General features: G+C 36.1%; 1 protein-coding gene across 1 annotated transcript in view; it reads right to left on the bottom strand.

The window, feature by feature from the left end:
- The window catches only part of iqgap2 (IQ motif containing GTPase activating protein 2), a 49,900-nt gene extending 29,880 nt beyond the window's left edge, over nt 1-20,020 (bottom strand). The window contains exons 1-3 of the mRNA XM_026211380.1: nt 19,759-20,020; nt 15,084-15,183; nt 594-750 (exon numbers count right to left, since the gene is read on the bottom strand). Of these exons, the coding sequence (XP_026067165.1) occupies nt 594-750; nt 15,084-15,183; nt 19,759-19,804 (303 nt within the window). The 5' untranslated portion in view covers nt 19,805-20,020. The remainder of the gene's footprint in view (nt 1-593; nt 751-15,083; nt 15,184-19,758) is intronic.
- Between the last annotated feature and the right edge of the window lie 3,591 nt (nt 20,021-23,611).

The raw sequence follows: 23,611 nt of genomic DNA, 5'->3' as shown, positions 1-23,611 counted from the left end.
GACGCTTGATTTCACAATATTGCTGTTTTTTTATTAAGAAAATGCAGAGACTTCTTAAAGAAAAACTTTTTTTTTAAATGGCAATATAGCCTAGTTATTCAAAATTTAATTAATTAGGTACTAAATGCTCTTAAATAGCAAAAAGTATCATTAGTTTCAGCACAAACATGACACTTTCTATGCTGTGGCATGCAAACTGAGTTCACCACAAAATGATTGGGTGTATATGCCTGATTACCTGATTTACATAATTGCTTTAGTGAACCAGGTACTAAAACAATGCAGATAGCATGTGCAAATAAACATCACTATCAGTTGGCACAATTCAGTCTCAGGGAATTCCCAACCTAAAATTTCTCCTCCCATGGGAATGAGACTTTCAGGAGAGAATGTCTGTGTTGCATTTGAAAAGGCACATCCTGGTAAAGCAATGTGACATACTGGCTATGTTCTCAAAGTCAGTGTTTGGGGTTGAAAATATTTACTAACAGGTGTGACTTTCCAAATGTACTTTTTAGGAGCGGCTGGGTAACAATTCTGTGCTGAGCTAAAGAGTTGCTAAAAACCAATAAATAACATAAGAAAATCAGTACCTTATAACGAGATTGGTCCCTGTCATAAATCTTCTTCTCTGACACCAACTGGGGAGCAAAGAACTTAGCCAGTTTTCCAAGATAGACGCCATTCCTCAAACCGTGCTCCAGTTCTGTTGTGGGAGGCAGCTGCTCCCCCAGACAGGCCTCCATCCATCTGAAATCAAAAGGTTCACATTTTAGCTCCTCACATAAGCAAGATATACTTAAACTTAATAGACTTACAGCAAACGCTAAATGTTACAACTGGTAGGTATTTGACTACAATATGAAATCCACACTTTCAAATGATAGCACCATGGTTTTCCATGCATTTATTTATTCATTATTTATTGAATATAATATACTTCAACACAGATTTCTACTGGAAAACAAGTGTGCTAACAAGCTAAGCCTTTAAATGAATTACAGAAGAGGAAAAGCTGAAGGCACAAAATGTATTAATAAATTAATGTGAATTAATAAATTAATAAGAAAGCACAATCATGCCTATGGGCATCAAAAATTCTCTCTCGGCATCATTAAACATGAGATTAGTATTTTTAAACTTGTTTGTGTCTTATTCTTTCATTTTGTATAAACCCATACTGTACGTTTTCTACATAATAGCCTGTTAGAAGACTTGGAATAAAGAATATGAACCAAAAATAAAAATAAAATGTGAAAGGACACCCGTTTTCAAAGCCAAATGTTAAATATTGGCATGAACAGTTGATATTAAGGTACTACTGTCACCCTTCATCTCATGTCAAGACTGCTGAAAAACTTTTTCGCTTGCGTTTTTAAAAAGTTTCACGTATACAAGCAACATTTTCAAAATGATTTGCGTATACACAACACATATCTGTGAAAACAGCCACAAATGCTGTATTACGTATGCCAGGCCAGTAGTTGGCTCTGTCACCTTGTTAGTAAACATTACCTGTTTAAAAAAAAAAGAAACAGTTCTCGGTTCAGTGTACTGATGATCCGAAAACCGATGCAACCGGTTCTTGACACGAGAACGAGAACCGCTCTCACGGGCACGTGCTGCAGTTCCGTATCATCAGCTGCTCTACTCATGTTCATGTTCTATTTACTACAAACTCAATTTGTGAATGTAACTACAGTACAGAGATATTTCATTAATCATCTCTTAAATCATCCCTGAGTCTTTAGAGTCTTAATTATTGTCCAACTTCCCTGAAAACCACTTTGGCCTATAAATAAATATATAAATATACTGCGCATACGTATATATATATATATATATATATATATATATATTAGGGGTGTAACGGTTCACAAAATTCACGGTTCGGTTCGATACGATACACTGATGTCACGGTTCGGTTCGGTTCGATACGTTTTAGATACAGCAAAATGTAAAAACATCTCAACTTTTCAGAATGCCGCAAGCGCACCGCGGGTCATGTGACAAGAACCAACCAATCAGCTTCATCCTTTCCCGTAACAACGTTGAGAGCTCAGCCAAGATGAAGGAACAGCTGATCATAGTTGTATATGGATTGCAATTTTGAAATAAATTCAGTAGCAGAGCTACTGCAAGCGATTTTTAGAGCTGCAAATCCATTTATCCTTCGCTGAAATTTCCGCGTCTCATGGAGAGAGCACGTCATTGTTGCTTAGCAAAGACAGACGCCTCATGAGCGCTTCTGCCCGAGCGCTTTGGAAAGGAGGAGAAAGACGCGCTTAGCGTTTTCCATGCGTTTTTAGGCACGATATGTGAACGGCCCCTAAGGCGCTCGCTCACTCAGCACGCGCTGAAGGCTCGTTGCAAAATGTCTAATGCATTTAACAGACCAGAAATATAAGATCCTAAAATAACCAACAGGTCTGGTGTTTGGGTTGGATTCCCTGTAAGCTATAGTGTCTAAATGCTGCAGGGATAGTTTGCTGCGTGCATGTTTCTCCTTTTTTTCGTCTTTTCCCAGATAGTACTGACGCATATATCCCAGATATTCCCGCTGGGTTTTTTTTTTTTTTTTTTGTAATCCCGCTGGTGTACCCTGTCATGTTGCAGATGCGACATACCGTTGTTTTTTTATCCACCACTCTCTTGCCATCACCATTATAGCTTAAAGGGAATCCAAAGTGCACCCAAACACCAGACCTGTTGGTTATTGGAGGATCTTCTCATTTCTAGTCTGTTAAACGCATTGGCTATTTTGCAACGAGCCTTCAGCGCGTACTGAGTGAGCGAGCGCCTGCTGAGTAGCCTAACATAAACATATAAGATGGTGTTTTTTTCTTCTTCGGGAGTGTCAGGGGCGTTGCCTGTTACGTTGTTTGGGTTATTGGGCTACCTTGTTGAACGCATATCATTATATTTCTATCTCTCTCTCTTTTTTTTTTTTTTTTCCAAATATAATTAATTACTCCAACGAACCGTTCGGTATACATAATGCGTACCGCGTACCGAACCGAAAGCGTCGTACCGAACGGTTCAATACGAATACGCGTATCGTTACACCCCTAATATATATATATATATATATATATATATATATATATATATATATATATATATATATATATATATATACGCATGCGCAGTATCATCAGCTAATCGGTTCTCAAGTCGACAGAAACGGTTCTCGGTTCAGTGTACTGGTGATCCGAAAACCGATGCAACCGGTTCTTGGCTCGAGAACGAGAATCCGCTCATCGGTTCTCAAATCGGACATGTCTGGAGGAAAGAGTTCCCAGTTCCGTGTACTGTTGATCAGAAAACCGATGCACCCAGTTCTTGACTCGAGAATGAGAACCGCTCCAGCAGTGGGCGTGTTCGTTCGTTATCTTGCTCGGCTTGGTGTTCATCTTCAGTTCTCTCTTCACAGCAGTTCAGTCAGTGTACTGTTTGAGTAAATGAATTACTCCAGGATATTGGTTTATTGTGACTCAGAGGGAGTGTCCGCCACGTAAAAAAAAGTTAACAGATTAAGTAATTTGTGGATTAATGCATATTGGAGACGCGAACCATTTCAAACGATTCAGTTCGATTTGGTGAACTGGTTCAACCGGTTCACTAAGAAGAACCGGCTAAATCAAATGATTCATTGGCGAACCGGACATCACTATTGAGCAGCCACAACACTATGTACTCCACCACTGTTGTGTATGTGTGTTCACGCTTGCCTTTAATATGTATACATGCTGCTCATGTCTACATACCTAACACATACGCACGCGCATGACATCAACAGTTTTTCAAAGATTCCCATTTTGGGTCTTAACACAGAAACGACAACGGTGTCGTTTTTAAAAACTTGCACTTTGAAACCCATTTTCAAAACTATGATTAAGTTAAAACACAGCTGTCCTGTAAACAAACAGGCAAAATGCATAAAAAGTTTCCCATTTTTGGCTGAAAACATTGTATAAACGGCCCTAAATTTATTCCTTCTTACCTCCCTTTACATCAGAAAAAAGAAAGGAAATGCCGGCTTTTTTCTACTTTAGACAAAACACATCATGTATCACAAAAAAATCTCACCATAAAAATTTAACTCATATTTTTTGTTATAAAAAGTTTTTATAAATTGAGACTTTTGAGACAAAAGGATGCATTTGATCGAAAGTAAGAGTAAAGCCTTATACACTTGCAATATATTTCAATAAAAAAAAAGACTGTTCTTTCCAACATTCTATTCATCATATAATCCTAAAACCTCATGGTTACCACAAAAGTTTTAAGCAGCATAACCGTTTTCAACATAATAAGAATAATAAGGTAATAATAAGAAATGTTTAAGCATCAAAACAGCAAATTAGAATGATTTCTGAAGGATCATGTGACACTGAAGACTGGAGTAATTGCTGAAAACTCTGCTATGGCATCATAAGAATAAATAAATTACATGTATATTACATTCAAACAACCAAACAAAAAAACTTTCTTTTAATGTTTTTTGTTCTTACTGTATTCTAAAAATAAATAAATGCAGCCTTGTTAATAACAAGTAACATATATTTATATATTATATATTCTGAATTAAACATTGTTTTCCTTCCAAAAGAAGTTACAATACATAATTTGGAAAATAATTCACTGTTTTAATGTAAAATAATAGCTATAAATCATGGTTATAACATTACATAATGGTTTATTAAACTATTATTAGTTTTCCAGATCACTGAATTATTGAAAATTCACCTGGATCATCCAGGACATCATTCCAATATGGTTGCTAGTCAGTGACCAGCTGACAAAAGTCACCTTTGACATATTGAGACAAAGCCATATTGTCATATCACCTACACTGGCATATCTTTTCCCTTGCCAGTGAAGAAAACTGGCATTGGGCCCTTCAGGGCTGCCCAACCAACTGACAGCTAAGTGTCCTGCAGTTCAAAAACATGGGGAAGACTTGATTTAAAAAGCTCAAATATCTGTAATTCATCCCTTCTGCTGATTCATGGGTGATTCTATGCTTAAGCAAAAGAGTCTATAATCAGTATTAGAACTGAACACATCTGGTTGGGTAAGAAACATGCTATACATTGAAGAAAGTTAAACTATTTAGAGTTGAGTGAATCAGTTAAAATGTCAATATTATGCTGCTGTTCACAAACCTTTAGTTAATCATTTGTCAACTTCATTCTAACAGAAATGAAAGCAGAGTTTAGAGCTGGTAAATTCAGAGGTCACTGCCACGCTTAATCCATTTTGAGATACAGCAGAACCAGGACTCCAGACTGCGACTAAAACGGTCGCATTTGTGACCAAAAATATTAATTTGTGAATTAAATTTTGGCTGAGGTCACAACTGGTGGCTATATTTACATGTTATGACTTAAAATATTCCATGTAATGCCTTTCTAGTGCATTACACTGCAGTGCGAGGACCCTATTGAAATTGCTCCATTTATTCCTGATTGTTTTCGATCACATCTTTTGTTATGTTCACGTATTAAACCAAGACGATGTGCATCAAAGTTTTAGTAGAAAAAAAGACTTTCAAACAGTCCTCATGTACTGTAACACGTAGCTATGGAAAGTAATTTTTATACTTATTTTAATAATAAATCAGTCATTAATAATGACAGTTTGCCCCCTCCCGGGAAGGTGCATCCTTGTGATGGGGCAATGCGGAGCTGATGGCTCAGGCGACTGAGGTAGAGACGGGATCCGGAAGATTGCAGCAGAGCCAGAACAACGGAGGACGAGGGAAGAGCCGAAGGGAAGTAGGAGCCTGACAGAGCCAGAGGGATGGAATGATGAAGCGAAGCAAGAGGATTGGAGTCTGAAAGCAATGGATGGTCGACAACTGACCAAGATGGAGCCAGAGGAACAAGGGAGCCCAGTGAAGCCTGTGGATTGATGGGCCCCAGGGGGAAGCCAAGGGAGCTAGGAGCCAAGGTGGAGCTTATGGGTCAAGGACCAAGGTGGAGTCCAGAACTCAGAGGCTGGAGGCGGAGACAGGGGAACCTCCCGCCAAGGCGGAGCTGGAGACTGCAAGTCCCAAGGCGGATCAGAGCACCCTGTTGGTGCTGACTGAGGGTGAGCTGAGGAAATGAAAGGCCCCAGTGGAGATAGGGCTGAGGAACTTGCTGGTTGTAGAGGAGGTGAGAAAGGGAGACTGGGTGGATGCTCAAGAGACTAAGGAGATGTAGGAGAGTTGGACAGAACAAGTGGAGATCCAGGAGACTTAGGAAAGCTGGACGTAACCAGAGGAGACCCAGGAAACATACAAGGCAATGGAGATTCAGGGAAACTAGGAACAACCCTTCCAAAAAAGTCAATCAAATCTTCCTCAAAAATGTCCAAAAGTTCCTCAACATAGATTCCAGAGGCCAGGTGCAGCTCAATCTCAATGGCGGGAGTGTGGCCGGACTTCCCTCCAATTCCTTCCGTCCATTATTCTCCAGCACCCACTCCACAAATGCGGCAAAACTTTCCTTTGGCAAAGCAGCTGGACTGCAGGTAGATCCATAGTGGGAAAAAAGGCAAGGGGAAAAAAAACACCACAAAACTCTTAACTTTGGAGTTCCGATATTCTGTCACATGCAGCTATCGAAAGCACACAACGCAGGAGTAGGTCAAAAGGAACAAAAGACAGAAGATCAGGAACATATACAAAAGTCCATAACCATGACTCCTAATCTCTGCTGCACAGCAATGCTGATGCACACCTGCTAAACGCAGCTAAGTTGTACAGCATGAGAGAAATCGAAATGAAAGAGATGTCAAGTAAAAGTAAAAAAAAAGCATTGTCTATTTTGTGCATAAACTTAACAAACTAAAACAGGTAAAGCTGTCAGCTGTGTGGATATTGGCAATACCATTAACATTTCTGATTTTTAATCATTGCTAATATAGCTTCTTCTTATTAAGATCTTAGTCTATATGCTTTGTTCTGTTAATGTGTGAACTTCATATTATTAGAAGCACATTTGCTGTCCAGTAATTGCAAAAAGCTTTGTGCTTTGTTACATTTTAATAAACAAAAATTATTAAATTAAAATTATGGCAAATTCATAATGAAATTCAAACAATAAATACAGTTCTGGCGCTCTTTAATTCAGGCGCCTCAGTTCAAGCAGCAAGTGAACATATTATATATTTCTCTTTACTAACATTACTATAGTACATAATGGACTTGAACTAACATCAAAAGGTAGGCTATTTTATAAGAGAGCCTACAGTACAACTTACTGAAATGTTTAATGTAAAAGCTCATTCAGTGTCAAACTGCGAAAAACATGTAGAGCTTGTAAACACTGCAACGTAGAATAATAATTTGGTGTCCATAAGCTCAACACTCAGCAAGAAAAATAACTATAGATATGGCTTTTGCTATATTTATGCACTATTGCATTTTAATATTTTTACTTAACCTGTTGTCTACATGATTTACTAATTAAGAAAATCAGACTGAATGTGTGAAAGACATATGACAGTATTTATAGGATGTATTGAGGTGGAGCCCAAACTACACTCCTAACGCTGGCCAAGTGATGCTTGTTCCAAGATATTAGTACAGATTCTGTGAATAATACGCTAAACATTCATAAATGTTAATATTGTAATTTTACTGTTGCTCTGTAAAATAAAATAAAAAGTAAGACAATAACAATGATAATAATCATTACAAAAGCTATGTTAATACATGTTTAATAGCATTGACACGTAGTGTTAAATTTAGGATCTGTAATATTTTCTAATGTTTTAAAAGAAGTCTCTTTTCAGCAAGGCAGCTTTTATTTGTACAGTAAAAATACATGCCTAGTTCAAGAAGGGGGTCTGGTCTGATGGCCAAAAAACATTATTTTACTAACTTAAAATTAAAACTAATTTACTAACTTGTTAAATTGCGGTTTGTTGGTATAGTGTCTGCTAGAATTGTGGTTTTGTAATAAAAAAATTTATTTGAAAAGCAAAACAAAACAGCAAAAAGCACATTTTGTCTATTTAATATATGTAATGGTGAATTAAAAAATAGCAAAATACATGGGAGAAATAAATTAGAAAAAAAAAACGTGTTCGGTATTCAACGTTTGGCCCAGTGTTTCATTTTGTTCTGTTTTCTGCTATGGCTAAGAATTTTCATTTCGGTGCATCCCTAATAAAAATTATTATAATAAAATAAATAAAACATGTTTATTCTGTGGCACCTAAAAAAATTATTTGGTCCCTGCTAGGGATGGGCATGATTAATCGACGATCGACAATTGATCGTTAAGAATTTCTTCGATCATGTTAATTTGTTATCGATTAATCTAAAGCACTTTTTTTTTTATCTAATGCAGGTTGCGTTGCGTAGTGTGGCAGCAATTAAATATTTTATCACCAGGGTGCAATATTTGACATCCTACTCGGTTATCTGTGATCTTACGTTTTGATTTCAAAAGAATAATCATTAAGATGTCACGGTGAAGTGTGGCGTGGGACCATTTTGATTTAAAAAGCGAACTAGTTAACGGCAAACATTGCGATGCCGTGTATAAGTACAACACGGCCATGACTCAAATTATGTACCTGTGCATCCCGGCAACGTCAGTTCCCTCAGAGCGGGTGTTTTCGGCGGCTGGACTGACGGTAACCAGGTTGCGGTCGCGTCTGACACCAGATCATGTCAACATGCTTATATGGTATTTCTCAACAAAAATCCGTAGACTCGTGCAGAAGTTGTATGCTAGTTACTAAAGTTAGTTATTTTTCATGAGGCTTTAAGTAGCATAATTTGTTAAGTTAGCGTAATTGTTAGGGAGGCTAATATCTGGCCTTTTCTTCTGGCTTGGGTAGTTTTGAGTTACATTTTGACAAAATCTGTCAGATCTAAGTATTATAATGTTTTTTATGTTATTGTTTAACATGATTCTTTTATCATTATTATTGTTTTGGAACAGATGAGGTCTCTGTTTAAGAAAGCCGGCTCGCAGCTGCAGGTTCCGCTGCTTTAGAGCTCTGCATGCACGCGCATATATGTTCGGTTTGCCTGAACGTAGTTTAACTATCTACCACAAGTTGATCTTGTAATAAAGGTCTCACCGAGGAAAAACACACTGTATTTTTGTATTCATTGCATTTTTTAACTATAAAAATGTAATAATTATATTATAAAAATATTAATGATTAATCGATAGTCGATCGTTAATTCTCCCGACGATCGACTAAGAAAATTTAATCGAATGCCCATCCCTAGTCCCTGCGGTTTTTTCTTATAGGAGCCTTGTTTTGTCTGAAGCCCTGAGAATCAAGACGGAGATACTGGCTTTTATTGTGTCATAGTGGGTTACATCATGATTCTGATCAAAGAAACCCTCTTTGATATCCGATGCTTCTCTCTAATGGACTATAAGATGACATTCCTTACATGTCCATCCAGCTCTTTAGGTTGATTTAATTAAAGACAACATAGATTACATGACAACAGCAAAGACAACACTCTGCCCAGACATGCGTCAGCAGTTCCCCAGCCTCCCACAAAACCTGCTGTGTTTCAACACAGCCCATTTGCTGGAGCGCCTCTAAATTACATCCCACTAGTACATGAGATCACATCATTGATAGTGGTCGACCGATATGTGTATTTTGACAGCTGATGCCGATATCCAAAAAGCAGCAGCATTGTCAAAATAAAAGTCCCACCTCAACACATCTGCCAAGGAGAAAAACATATTGGCTGATGCCAATATATGCCAAATATTGATATATTGGTCAACCACTAATCATTGATATCTAACAAACAATGTGACGTACAGTTTCAGCATCAAGATTTCATGTCAGGAGAATGACAGGAAAAATATATATATTTTAGGTCAAACAATAAATAATGGCCTTTTATATGAGAAACAGCTTGTTGTAACATAGGCTAAAACTGAGCATTGGCCATTATAAAATGTGCATTTCAAAGCAGAAAACAAATTAAAAGTGCAATAAGTAATGTTTATATTTCACAGAGGTCTTGAACTTCACATGAACAGTGCTGATGGATCATGCAAAAAAAAAAAAAAAAACACGGTTGACCATTACCACTATTAACCATTGCCACTGTAGAAATGGCCTAGTTTGTCACCCATGATTAATGTAGTAATTATTGAGCTGTGATGTAAAAGGCAGCTGACAGGGAAAAATATATGTTAATTTTAAGCATTCTGAATTCCTCCAGCCATTTCAGTATTAGTAAATCATCTACTATACTATAGTGAGGTGGTTCTCAAATGGTCTTCAGTTCATCAAGAGGTGACTCAGCATGTTTGTTGTGTGAAAGTACTGTTCTTAAATGCAAACATAGGATGGTTAATTATATATAATCTGTGTTATTACTCACCTTTAAAGGGTTAGTTCACCCAAAAATGAAAATTATGTCATTAATGACTCACCCTCATGTCGTTCCAAACCCGTAAGACCTCCGTTCATCTTTGGAACACAGTTTAAGATATTTTAGATTTAGTCCGAGAGCTTTCTGACCCTCCTTTAAAAATGTATTTATGGTATAGGACGACTGAGGCTGCTGCTCTGGTGCACCCAAAAACAAAGATAACACTTCAGCAGCGCTGTACGTCAGCAACATCACTACAGTGTTGTGAATACACTCACAACAGACCCGGAAGAGAAGACAATGCTGAATAAAGTCCTAATTTTTGTTGTTTTTGGACCAAAAAATATTTTCGATGCTTCAACAAATTCTAACTGACCCTCAGATGTCACATGGAATACTTTGATGATGTTTTTATTACCTTTCTGGACATGGACAGTATATCATACATACATTTTTAATGGAGGGTCAGAAAGCTCTGACTAAATCTAAAATATCTTAAACTGTGTTCCAAAGATTAACGGAGGTCTTACAGATTTGGAACGACATGAGGGTGAGTCAATAATGACAGTTTTCATTTTGGGGTGAACTAACTCTTTAACATACAGTAATTTCTTCTCTGCCTTCAGAGACCCCCACACTTCTAGTTTATAGCATATATAATAGCCTGTAGCAGATCTATACAGGTGGAACTGGGGAAGGTGAAGGGTTTCAGAGGAACTATGAAAGCACACTGTGAATGCTCTAGTGAAAGCTAACCATCCATTTAAATGTAAAACAGCAAGCTTATTGGCTGTGTATGCAATATGAATATGAGGGAAGCTTGCTTGTGCCAAGAAATGTAACTGTGAATGTGAATATTTGCGTTAAGGACCCATCAGACTGCACCATCTAGATTTTCATGATAGAACCTGGGATATATTTGGAGAAACATTGGTAACCAAACAGTTCCAGTTCCTACTGATTTCCATTATATTTTTGACCGTTTAGGAACTGAAGTCATTTAGTTACCAACATTCATCAAAATATCTTCTTTTGTCTTCCACAGAAGAAGGAAATTCACACAGGATTGGAATGTCACAAATGTGAGTTAATTTTTATTTTTGGGTAAACCATCCCTTTAATGGGAAAAATGCATTGCACCTTCTAGAATGAATATGAGCACTGCTGTATCAGGATATGTGGCAGACCCGATCAGAAGAGGAGTATCCGGCTGCTGTGCATACCTCTCCCTGTCCCCGCTGCTCTCTACCAACAATGCAGCCGTCTGTTACACTGTCTATGAGAGATCTGACTGTTTATAGCCCTCAAGCTGCGCTTTCCTGTGATTGTTAGGCTACAGGGGTTCAAACTGAAAGAAACATTCAAAGCTCTGCTCCAGAGTGACCATGACTCATAATAAACAGCTTTGACTAATAAGTTACTTCAAAAGTTTTACATACTGTTAATAGAAAAAACAGCATTACTGGTATTGAGGTGAGTGTTCTAACTGCAAAACTGCAGAGGGAACACAAGGTGGGATATTATTGCTTCAGCTGGGGAAGGAAAAAAGCAATGGGCCAAAAATATCTTCTGCTTCTGACAGCTTACTGTCAGATGAATAGGACCGAGACACAGAGGTCAAGATCTATTTTATGACTTTTCACCTATTTATCTGACTTCATGTGTTTGACATGCTACTGAATAGAAAACCATTACCTGCTGTAAAAAGGATCTGTGTGCTTTCTACTGAGGGGGTGACAGGGCAGCTGGAAGCATGAGGGAGAGAAAATGGACCAAACCAATTTTACAAGAAAAATATAACTATTTTATAGATTTGGTGAAATTGTATGAATTTGCACGATTTGATTAATACGAATATTTACAAAAATGTAAAAAAAAAAAAAAAAAAAAAAACTAAGCATGAGGGTGCACCCCTAAACCTAACACACTGGGGTAGATTATTAATAAATATAGTATACTAAAATGTAAAATAGTTATAAATTGTCATGAGGGTAAAATAATTAAATTAAAAATGTACGCACTTTATGCTATTATTATGCTCGTATGCTCACCAGCATACATTTAATTTTTTCAAAATATGGTGAAGAGTTATTTATTATAAAATATAATTGCAATTTAAAATAAACGTTTTCTATTTTAATACTGTATATTTTAAAATACAATTGACATATTTTATTCCTGTGTAAGGCAAAGCTGAATTTTCATCAGACATTACTCTAGTCTTCAGTCTTCCAAATCATTCTAATATGCTGATTTGCTGCTCAATTAATGTTTCTTATCATTATTAATATTGAATACAGTTGTGCCAGTTACATTTTTTGTGGAAACTCTCATTAATTATTATTATTATTATTTTATTTTTATTTTATTTTTTTTGGGGGGGGGTCTTTGATGAACAGAAAGTTCAGAAGAACAACATTTATTACTGACCCCAAATTTTTGAACAGAAGTGTCTATTTTATTGAAACATAATTTTGACAAACCAGTTTTGGAAAGTTATGCCATTCTCTATTCAAGTAAATAGTGTGTACCCTTGTATGCCTGTCAGCAACACAGAAATAGCTACCCAGAGGAATTAAGATGTCCAGAGTGGACTAACTTGCCTAAAATGACAGCATAGTGAATTAAAACAACTCTGTATAGACTCAGACAGTGAATGGAATTATGATGTTAATGCTTAATTTGCTTAATTTTTATATAAAGACATATAATTTCTCTTTTTCCATACTTGGCAGACAAAGCAGACAAGTGCCAACAGTACTACCTGGATTAGAATGATTTTTTTTTTTTACTGAAACACTAAAGTAAACTATTAAAAAAAGTCCCTTATCTCTACTCAGGGAAAGATAAATATAAGCTCTGAAAAAGGAGACAGTTGTATAAAGTCTAATTAACATCTTAACCAAAATACTCGTGGATGTATCATAGACATGCTGCTCACACATTACTCTTGTGACTAATGAGCTTCAGCGCATCACACAATGACAAAATTAGAAATGGAAAAGGTTTCACAACTAGGTCCTCCTATCTAAAATAACATGTTCTGTTTGCTTAAGTCGGCAGGTACAAAGTTTCCCTGCCACAGTTCTGGAAAGGGGGGTGGGATTGTGTAAGAAACTGTGTTTGTCTGATGCAACAACAGTTCAATAGATCTGGAATGAATATAGTCACAGTTGCATAAATTATACATTTATTTGATCAAAACTACAGTAAAAGCACTAATACAGTGAAATATGAATCAAAAGTTCTATTTTTCTGTTATGGCAGAGCTGAGCTTCCAGCAGCCATTACTCCAGTTTTCAGTGTCATGTGAACCTTCAGAAATAATTTGAATATACATGCTGGGTAGAAAATAATAAGAAATGATTGTGATTTATTCTATTTAATTAAACATGTGGTCATGAAAAAATTAAGATTTTAAGATTAAGATTAAGATTTTAGAACCTAAACCTTGGCAAGTGTAATGAATTCTGAGTAACATCTCAGGAACACTATAGTGAGGTGGTAACTGCTAGCAAGCTCTTTACTGGACTTGTAGCTTTTACAAAAAAAAAAAAAGCACTATACTAATTGACTGTTTTGATTGTTAAACTCTTGCTCAGCAGGCATCAAATATTTAGTGTGACCTGTGGGCCTCCACCTGTGACTCCTGAAGTCAGAGTGGAGCACAAGGATGACAAGTTCCTCCCTTACTAACAAGCAGATTAGTGACCAGCTTTATAATCCTGATCCAACACGACAGGATTCCCAGAACAGAGGCTTTGCAGGAAAGTCACAACTGTGCTGCCAGGAAGGTCAGGATGTGTAACCACTGATTCATTAATTCATTAACTTGCACACTTTGCTCTGATTTTACAATTTATCATTGTGTCATCAGATGAACTGCACAGAATTTTGAGCTATTGTGTTGGGAAGTGAAAAAAAATGTCCTCATCTCAGAACAATGCACACTGCAATACTCCCTCACATTCTTTCATGCTTTCATCAGATGTGGGTCAAGTTCCCAGTGATACAAATGACTGCTGATGCATTTAACTGCTCTCTGCCTTTTAACAGCAAAACGAGACCCAGCCCTCACAACTGGAAATTTTCTAGCCATGCATACAATATGCCTGGTTTATAATCTGAACATACACAATAAACTTTTTTTTTCACATATATTTATAGTTTACATTAAATTAAACAAAAGTGACAATAAAGGCATAGAATGTTACAAAAGATTTCCAATTAATGATGTTCTATTCATCAAAGATCCTGCAATAAAAATGAATCACAGTTTCCACAAAAATACGAACCAGCATAACTGTTTTCAACATTGAAAATAATAAAAATGCACATCAGCATATTAGAATGATTTCTAAAGGATAATTTGAAAACTAAAGATACAGCTGCTGAAAATTTGTCATCACGGGAATAGATGACTTTTAAAAATAGAATCATATACTCAGCAATTCTTTTGAACTGTAATAACATTTCCACAATATTACAGCATTCTTGGAGAGCATAAGAGATTTGAAATGGCTAAGATCGAATGCGATTTTTTTTTTGTTTACACACGTGCATCAAATTCCGACCTGTGTCAGATGTGGGCAAAAAATCTGAATTAGTCTGCCTGAATTACTTAATTTCATGCTCATAAGGGTTCTTCAATCTTTTTCAGCAGAAGGACGATGAGCATAGTCTACATGAATCATTTGTATTAAATACATATACGATGACTCACTGTTTGGCTTCCTCTAGGTGACAAAGGTATTCATAAGCAATATTCTGCCTCCTCCTCTCATCCATTTCTTCTGCCGACAGCCTCTCATCGTCCACAATGGCTGTAGGATAGACAAAGGAAAATAACAGTTGGACAATGCAACACCCGATATCAAGATTAGAGGTTATTTTTCCGTAATGTTGGAATAACACATCAGAACGCTGAGCGTGACATTTTCCTCTCCTGGTTAATCAGCTAATTGTAGCATAGCCAACACAACTACCACTAGACTATTCAGTTACAAACTATGACAAAGGGAAATGAATGAATATGACACCATATAGCCAATTTCCATTCTTCTAATTATATTTTATTCAGAATTTGTGTTTCAGACTGCTTTTGATTTAGTCACGCTGGAATCGTCTTTCAGTAGCTTGAACTAGAAAAAGTGCTTAAGCAATTTGAAGTGAAGGAATGAAGGGAATCTAAAACACCCCACTTATAAGATCAACCAGACGAAACACTGAAGGTGCGTGTATGCTTGAGTAATTTTACACAGTAAACATTACACATGTGCGGAAATAATCAGCGGTATATGTGAAATCATCAGAAGGCAACACTGTTACATCATGTTACTTTAAAAAACTATTTGTGGCTGACATTTACATGATTGCTGCTACATTACTTCTCTGCCACATCTTCACAAGACTGACAGGTTCAACACAATCACTTTACGTCTGGTTAAGTAGCTGGAATCACCTTACATGTGACTTAAGCTGGTCACAAGAAGTTGATGATCAGTCATTTGATGTAATTGGGCCAAAGAAACGATTGATGACATGCCATTAACTGTCCTTTCTCTCAAAAAGATTTTGGACATTTAATTCACATGTGGAATGGCATTGCAATAGATGCAATTATCAAAATCAAGTGCCATCTGCAAACAACTCATACTAGAGTTCTTCATAGAACTAACTTTGCTAATATTTTTTGCCATGCAATGCCAATGACCTTTAAATACCTTGTCCTAAAGTGATTATAGTGGATGTGGACCCAAGTTTCAGAGTTTAAAGTGAATTTATAGTTTGTTTGTTTTTTACTTTACTCACCCCAAACTTTTGAACAATAGTGTATATTTGTAAAATGTTTTGATATAAAGTGTATTTATGGAATTTTGTTTCTTGTTTTTTTCTATAAACGTCATTCAGTTTGATTTTATTCAATACAAAAACATTTTAAAAATATGACTGAAGCTCAGTGTTATAAGAGCATCATTACTTTTTTTATTTTATTTACTTTATCTTGTTATATTGAATAATTTATTTTAATAGCATGAAGCTGCTGTTGTCACTTACTGTAACACACTCACCAATCACATGATGCAACCAACACAATAGGTGCGTTCGGCTTGAAGCAGCGCTGCGCAGAATGATCACTGTATGACATCAAAGTACCGCGAGAGCAATAAGAGAGCAGACGGATCCAATGCATTCGAATCACTCTTGTGGTACTTTGATTTCATACAGTGATCATTCTGTGTACCGCTGCTTCAAGTCAAACGCGCCTAATCGTATTCAGTCCTAGGTAAAACCAAGACTGGATTTCGAATGTGTTAGTGAAACTGTGCAAAGCTGATGTGGTGCAAGATGATCAACATGACGTGACTTAACACATCAACTTGACACAATAGATCAACTGCCAACCACATCTCACCATCAAAACACCATCTATGAAAGCAGCACATACGTTCACAAACTGTAGTGTTTACCACAGAGCTCATGATTGATTTTGAGAGCGGTCTACTAGCAGATGTAGTGGCACTCACGTCACTTGGTTTAATAAGTTATTTGAGTATACAATCGCCCATCCCTTGACTGAAATATTCCGTGCATCTTCTCCAAAGCCTGGTGGAGCCCAGAAACATCAATAAAATAGTAAAATATGACACTTATTATGACTCTTGGTGAAGTAGGTCACACCCACTCTCACACAAAAAAAAGGCAGCAGCTTGACAACAAAACCCAGTGCAGTTAAAAAGAAACCTAAAGAGAACGGGTGATGCTCTGACACGAAATGAGGAGATCATTTTTACAGCACAAGACTGTGTCTGACTATACTAAGTGTTTTCACGATCCTCATTCATCTAGTAATAATTAAGCTTGCTGACACATTGTCCCATGCTGGTCTTTGTTCGGGGAAATTAGATTCAGTTCTCTAATGGCAAACAGCATTGCAAATTTCTCACCCTGACTCACAGGCTCGGGCTAGCCAGATAACCTCTGTGGGGATTCATTACTTAGGTCAGCCTTATCACCTCAGTCTGTCCCACAGACAATAAACTCACTTTCATTTTGAAAACACGGCAACAAAAGTGGGTTCTCACAAAAGTGGCTCTGCATTTAAAATATTATAAACCAGGAAAGACTCATTAGCAATCTGAAGTGCAACAGCCATTTGAGGAAACATCGGTGGGTAGATTTAGCCTGTTGATTAAGATCTGACCTGGCGATGTGTTGTAACAGAGGCACATTTCAGTAACAAAACAACTGAGGTCTTTTATTCAACAGGGGTGCACTAAAGTGATCAAAAGAGATAGTAAAGACTTTTACACTGTCACTGATAATAAGAAATGCTTCTTGATTTTCAAAGGATCATGAGACAACGAAGACTGGAGTACTGGCTGCTGAAAATTCAGCTTTGCCACAATAGAAAAAAAATTATATCTAAAAAGTATTCAAATTTTAAAAAAAGAAGTTATTTTACATTACTGCTTTTATTATATTTTTGATCAGATATATGCAGCCTTGGTGAACATAAGAGACTTCGTTTGAAAACATCTCACCAACCCCAATGTTTGAACAGTAATGTAAACTGTGTCAGCAACCGCACCACACTTCTAGCGGTCGCAAGGTGAACGTCTGTTTGTAAACTGTGGCCATCCAATCTCTCTTTTCAATATGGGCCACAGCTTCCTCATATGACCATGAGATGCAGTGGAGGGCACTTCAGTCCTCCTTGCACGAAATGATGTCATTTCCTCCTGTATGCTTACTTTTTAAGATGAAATCTGTCTGGATTGATCTCTGTCATCTATCACTGTGATGCAGACTTTGGTTCAACTTTTGGGGGGTATCTTCAAACAAACATTTTAAGACGCAGGGTATAGTTGTAACAGATTGTGGAGTTCAATTCAACATGTGAAGCATAAAAATGTCTTGTCCCAATTCCAAAAATCAGCTTTTTGTGAATAACAAATGCAATAAATAACAAAAAGGCTCATGCAAACATCCTATATAAAATGAATGATAATAATTAATTAATTAATTAATTAAAAATTACTGTCAGCAGTTTAGCTGGAATGTGATCTCTGTGCCAGCGTTGGCAGAGAGTTAAGTAAACTTCATCATAATATGAGCCGACATAAATTTAGTTCATCTCTCAACCTTGATTTGATATGGTAGACTTAACTAACAGGTTCTGACACACTACCAACTAGCAGTTTATGCCAGAATCAAATATCTGCTGCAAACAGTATATTAACCATTCTTCATCGTTATATTTTTAATATAATGATGTACACACAGTAAAACAGCATGTCTACCAGCATGGTGAAATTTGTGTGTTTCTAATTAATACAACCTGCACAAATAAACTCCTTAAACAGAATTCCTCAAATATCTGGACTGTATGGACTGTCAGGTGCTTTTACAAAGGGCAGAGGTAATATTTAACTGGAGAAAACTCTCATGAAGCTTCTCTTTGCTCAGACCACAGCATGAGATCTAATGCCATTGCCAAGAATACACAGACACCTTTCTGGGGCAACATAATATAAGGACATGGCAGAGAAAGTTCAGGAATCTAATGCTGGATAGACAGAATAGTTAGGCTAATATAGCATATCTGTAAGGCCCAGAACCAGAAGACATTGCAACGGCTCATTGTGCATTGTCTTATAGAAGTTAACATTCTAGATTAAAAAATGGGAAGTGGAATGACAGAAATATCATTGGTAACTGAGTTTAAACTATAGATAGACCGATTCATCATCAGTTCTGTTATCTAGACTGAATTGTGTTTTTTGTTTTTTTTACACATATCTATACTTTATCTCTTACTGGTCAAGTCAGTCAGTTCAGTCATAAATCATGATATTAAAATTGCCTTAAATGATACCCTTTCAGTTATAACACCTGGATTTTTTTTATAATAACTTTAAATAACAACTATTGATAGACTGATCAATCAGCCATATTAACTTCAAACACACATTTTATGCACTCTAAAAATGCTTGTTCAGATAACCTAAAGGTTAACTGGCTTTTTTCAAGTCAAAAATATTATTCAAAATCTGCCTGTATACATGAGCTCATATTGAACTCATTTTTAAAGCATTAGGTCAGCATCAGTGTGCTTCCAAATACTGCATATTATATAGGCCTATAACATTAACATGTATATTCATACTATTGAGGAAATACATTTTCTCAATATTATGCATGTAACGTTACTGTACATGTGCAACCCAACCACCAACCCACTCCATAAGATGTCAGATTACTGTGGCTGTTACTCTTGCTGACCAACTGTCCAGGGCATTACAGGGCATTCAAATTCAGTTAACCCTCAAATCTAATTAGTTTTATAATTAAAGAGTAGATTCATAACTGATATCAAGTGAAATGGCTCTACTCACATCCATATCGTGGTCTGAGAGAGTTTGCGCCGTCTTCATGGTACATCCTGCTTCCTCTGAAACTCTGCTTAGCCTCCACCAGAAACTTTCTTACACTGACTACAGCCTTTTTTTCTCAAGCGACCAAAACACAATTTGCTCCTGTTATCATAGCCTTGGTTCCAAGTAAAACGGCGTGCCCATTTGCACGGAGGCGCTTTCGGTTACAGCGACTCTTCCTTAGCCTGTCAACCTGATGAAAGCCCTGTGAGCTCGCGCTGAAGCTCCGACCTGACACTGAATGACGCGCTCCACCTGCTGGCGCGTGACGCCACGCCATCTCAACCGCGGCACACACCGACGGGCCGGTTAGAGTATCTTTACCTGATCTCACCTTTAAAACATGCTTTCGCTGTGTTGGGTAAACTAATGCAGCCAGTGCGATTCTGTTATTAAATAATAATCTTGACTTTACGATAAACAAATATTAATTTATACGTTTTAAGATAATTTTGTTAAGTGTGTATTGGACTATAAAACAGCACAAATAAAACCGAAAAATATAAATAAATAGTCTAAATAAAATGTATTCTAGTGTTTGAATTATTAAACAATAGATAAAACAATAGAAACACTGACTGTCATATGAAAATCGAAAATCACATTGGTACCTGATTAAAAGTATCCGACAAAAAAAAAATAATAATAATATTTCTGTTAAAAAGTGCAAGCATTTTGTACAGGTGTAGCCTAATGAAATGCATACATTTTAAAGTTGGACTTAAGTCTTCAAAAGTGTGTGACGTCTGGAATACTAAATTAAAATGTTAATTAATGCACAATCAGTAAAAGAAACAATCAATTAATAATTCTAGTGGTTAGAAAACAAATCAAGTAATTAAAATGTAATTAATTAAAATCAAGATAACATTTATTATTACAAGATAGAAATTCATGAATTTACCATTTCACCATTTCCCATACTTATCCATAAGATCTGGCCCAATACAATGTATTTTACTGGTATCATATTTCATAGATCCTATATTTTACTACTTTATAGTATCTATATAGTATAGTTTCTCATTTAAGAGTAAAAAGGGTCATGAATTAGGTGCAGGCAACACATTTCCTGTAGATGTCAGTGTTGTACTACACTTAAAAAACCAATGCAGGCTTTAATTAGGGGTTAAAATTGGGGAAATTTGCCCTCACTCGTCTATGCAAGTAGTGTTACATTTCTCAGTGATGTTTATGTGTGATATCAGGTCTCCTCTGTGTTCACTCCGTGTTAAAATTAAATATGTTGTTCTGAGCTGACGAGGCTCCTCAACTAACATTTTTAAGATAGGTAGGAGTTGAAACCTATAGGCTATTTACATTGCATTCATTTTAAACTGTCATCCAAGTCTGTTATTTTATATCATCACTGTATAGAGAAAAAATACGCGAAAATGTCAGAAGTTATGCCCGAAATTAAACCATTGAAGTCATTTTTGTGTATTGAATTTAGGCTCATTTTAATCTCAATTAGTATTTAGGCCTACCTAAGGCGAGGCAACCTTGATTTCATTCTTACCTCTAGCCATGTATTTCAAATTTCTTTTATGAGTTCTATTTACTTCAGCATCTACCTGTTCATTTATTTGAAAAGCTATATTAACAGGCCTAAATAACTACAAAAAATATATACCTGTTTTACCTGTTCGTACTTTTGCTATATGTTTTATACATGTTTTATATAATGTATAATCTTTATGTTTTACCTGTTCAAATATTTGTATCTCTGTGGCAGAGCTGTGTGGGAAAGAAAGAGTGTATTCTGTGCTGAAAGTGTGCTTATGTTGACTTGATTTTTTGAAAACACAGCATATTTCATTTCATTCATCGTAAAGTGCGCTCGTTCCTGATTGTGTAGTCAATCTGGCAACCTGCGTGTGCGTCAAGTCTGAGGAGCAGGGGCCGGGTGAAAAAAAAACCCCTCTCCTTTTGAATTTGGACTGCAGTTCAAGCACTCGGTGTCAATACAGCACCTTTAAAATGTGTTTGATGTTGTGTACAGTTGTAGTCAATTTAACCCATGCATTGCACAAAAGAGTAAGTCCAGTCTGTGGAAGGCCGGCCCGTGTTGCTAGGGTGCAAAATGTTTTTTTTTTTTTTATTATTTGATGGAAGTGCGCCTTCTTGTGACCACCGTACGCTCATACACCCATATATTTAAGCAAATTAATTTCTGACAATTAACATAATTTTTATACTGATCGATCATCATTAAAATAATGTTAGAATAAAATAAATTTGACCAATGAAAAATCATTAGATATGACAACATGTCATGCTGAACTAATTTAAACACTTTTTGTTTCATGTAGGCTAATTATAATACATCATCATAACGTATATGTATGGCGCACGCAGTTAAAATAGTTTTTCCAATTATGTGCTCTTAAAGTATAATTTCTAAAAAAAAAAAAAAAATGAGTGAGTGAAAAAATAAAATTATCAGGAGGAGCAAAAAAAATATCAACAAAAATCATAAGTTAACGTGATGTTTGTGTAGTATTTTTACATTTTTAGAACATCTTAACTGGCAACATTGCCTCCATGGAATGTTTTTGCTTGAGTTAACTGCTTATTTTATTTTATTTAAAATAAATTTAAGCTTCTGTCATGTTGCTTTAATATGAGTTACATGACTGCTTGCTTTTAGTTCACCATAAAGTGTATAAATGTCGTTTGAAAAAAAACAGGACTTTAATCTAGCATTCAATTAATTATATTCATTTTCTATATGCACTGTATCCACAACATTGAAATGGCCAAAGGTATTGACAGTGACACAAATTTTGTGTTCTGCATATTTTGCTACTTAAGCTATTGTGGTGTTCATTCACATTGTTTCTACCAAATAAATTCTGTGGCTATGACATCACTTCCGGGGTGTGGCACATCATATTTAACAACCTTGCAGTGAACTGTGATGGTAAGTAAAATGATAGCATGCTGAGGTAAATAATGTTAAGGTTATAAAAATAAAACAACTCATGGATCATTTATAATTGTTACATATTTTGTTATAGGATGTAATGGTGAATCAAAATTGTTAAAAATCACATTCATATTAATCTTCTTGGGGTTTTTTTAATACTTTTGGGCATGACTGTATTTATTATCACAGTTTATTTACTACTTTTTATGTTAATACTTATCAGTATTTATTTTATGTTATATGTTATGTTATCTACTTTATGTTATGTTATGTTATAGTCAAGTTTTGCATTTTCAGAATATATGGAGGTGCAGAAATCCAAAATCCCATCAAGGGCACCAACAGAGCCTGGGCCGGCCCTGAGTCTCTGCATATTTTCTTCTAATAAGCTTTGTTTCATATTACAGACACTCTTCAGCACATCTTTATCACCTTCACAAAATATGAGCTTTATTCTTCTGTATTTTTCTGCCATAAAACATACAACAGTGCGACATTCTCTGGATAGCTGAGCACACAGACCCTAAAAGTTAATAAATACATGCAGTTTTGTTCAGTGATATCTCAGGATGGCTGGCTCTTAGGAACAGTGCTGCAATGACAGATGAACAATAAACAATTTCAGCGGTGTACATACACTACAGATTCATCCACTGCAGTCCCCAATATTGTTTACACACAGTATTCAGCATGTGAGTGGATTACTGTAAATGTACAAAATATACATGAATAAGCACACATTTACCATTTACCCATACACAGATATATACACAAACAGTTTGTACTGTTCACAAACACACACATCATTTCAGACAGCATGTTAACACTATATGCATAAATAAAAAAAGATGAAGACAGGCTTAGATCAAGGACTGTACATTTACT

Source organism: Carassius auratus, chromosome 30, assembly GCF_003368295.1.
Source record: "Carassius auratus strain Wakin chromosome 30, ASM336829v1, whole genome shotgun sequence".
NCBI classification, from domain to species: domain Eukaryota; kingdom Metazoa; phylum Chordata; class Actinopteri; order Cypriniformes; family Cyprinidae; genus Carassius; species Carassius auratus.
Note: the sequence above shows the minus strand (reverse complement) of the source record. Positions and strands in the feature narration are given on the sequence as shown.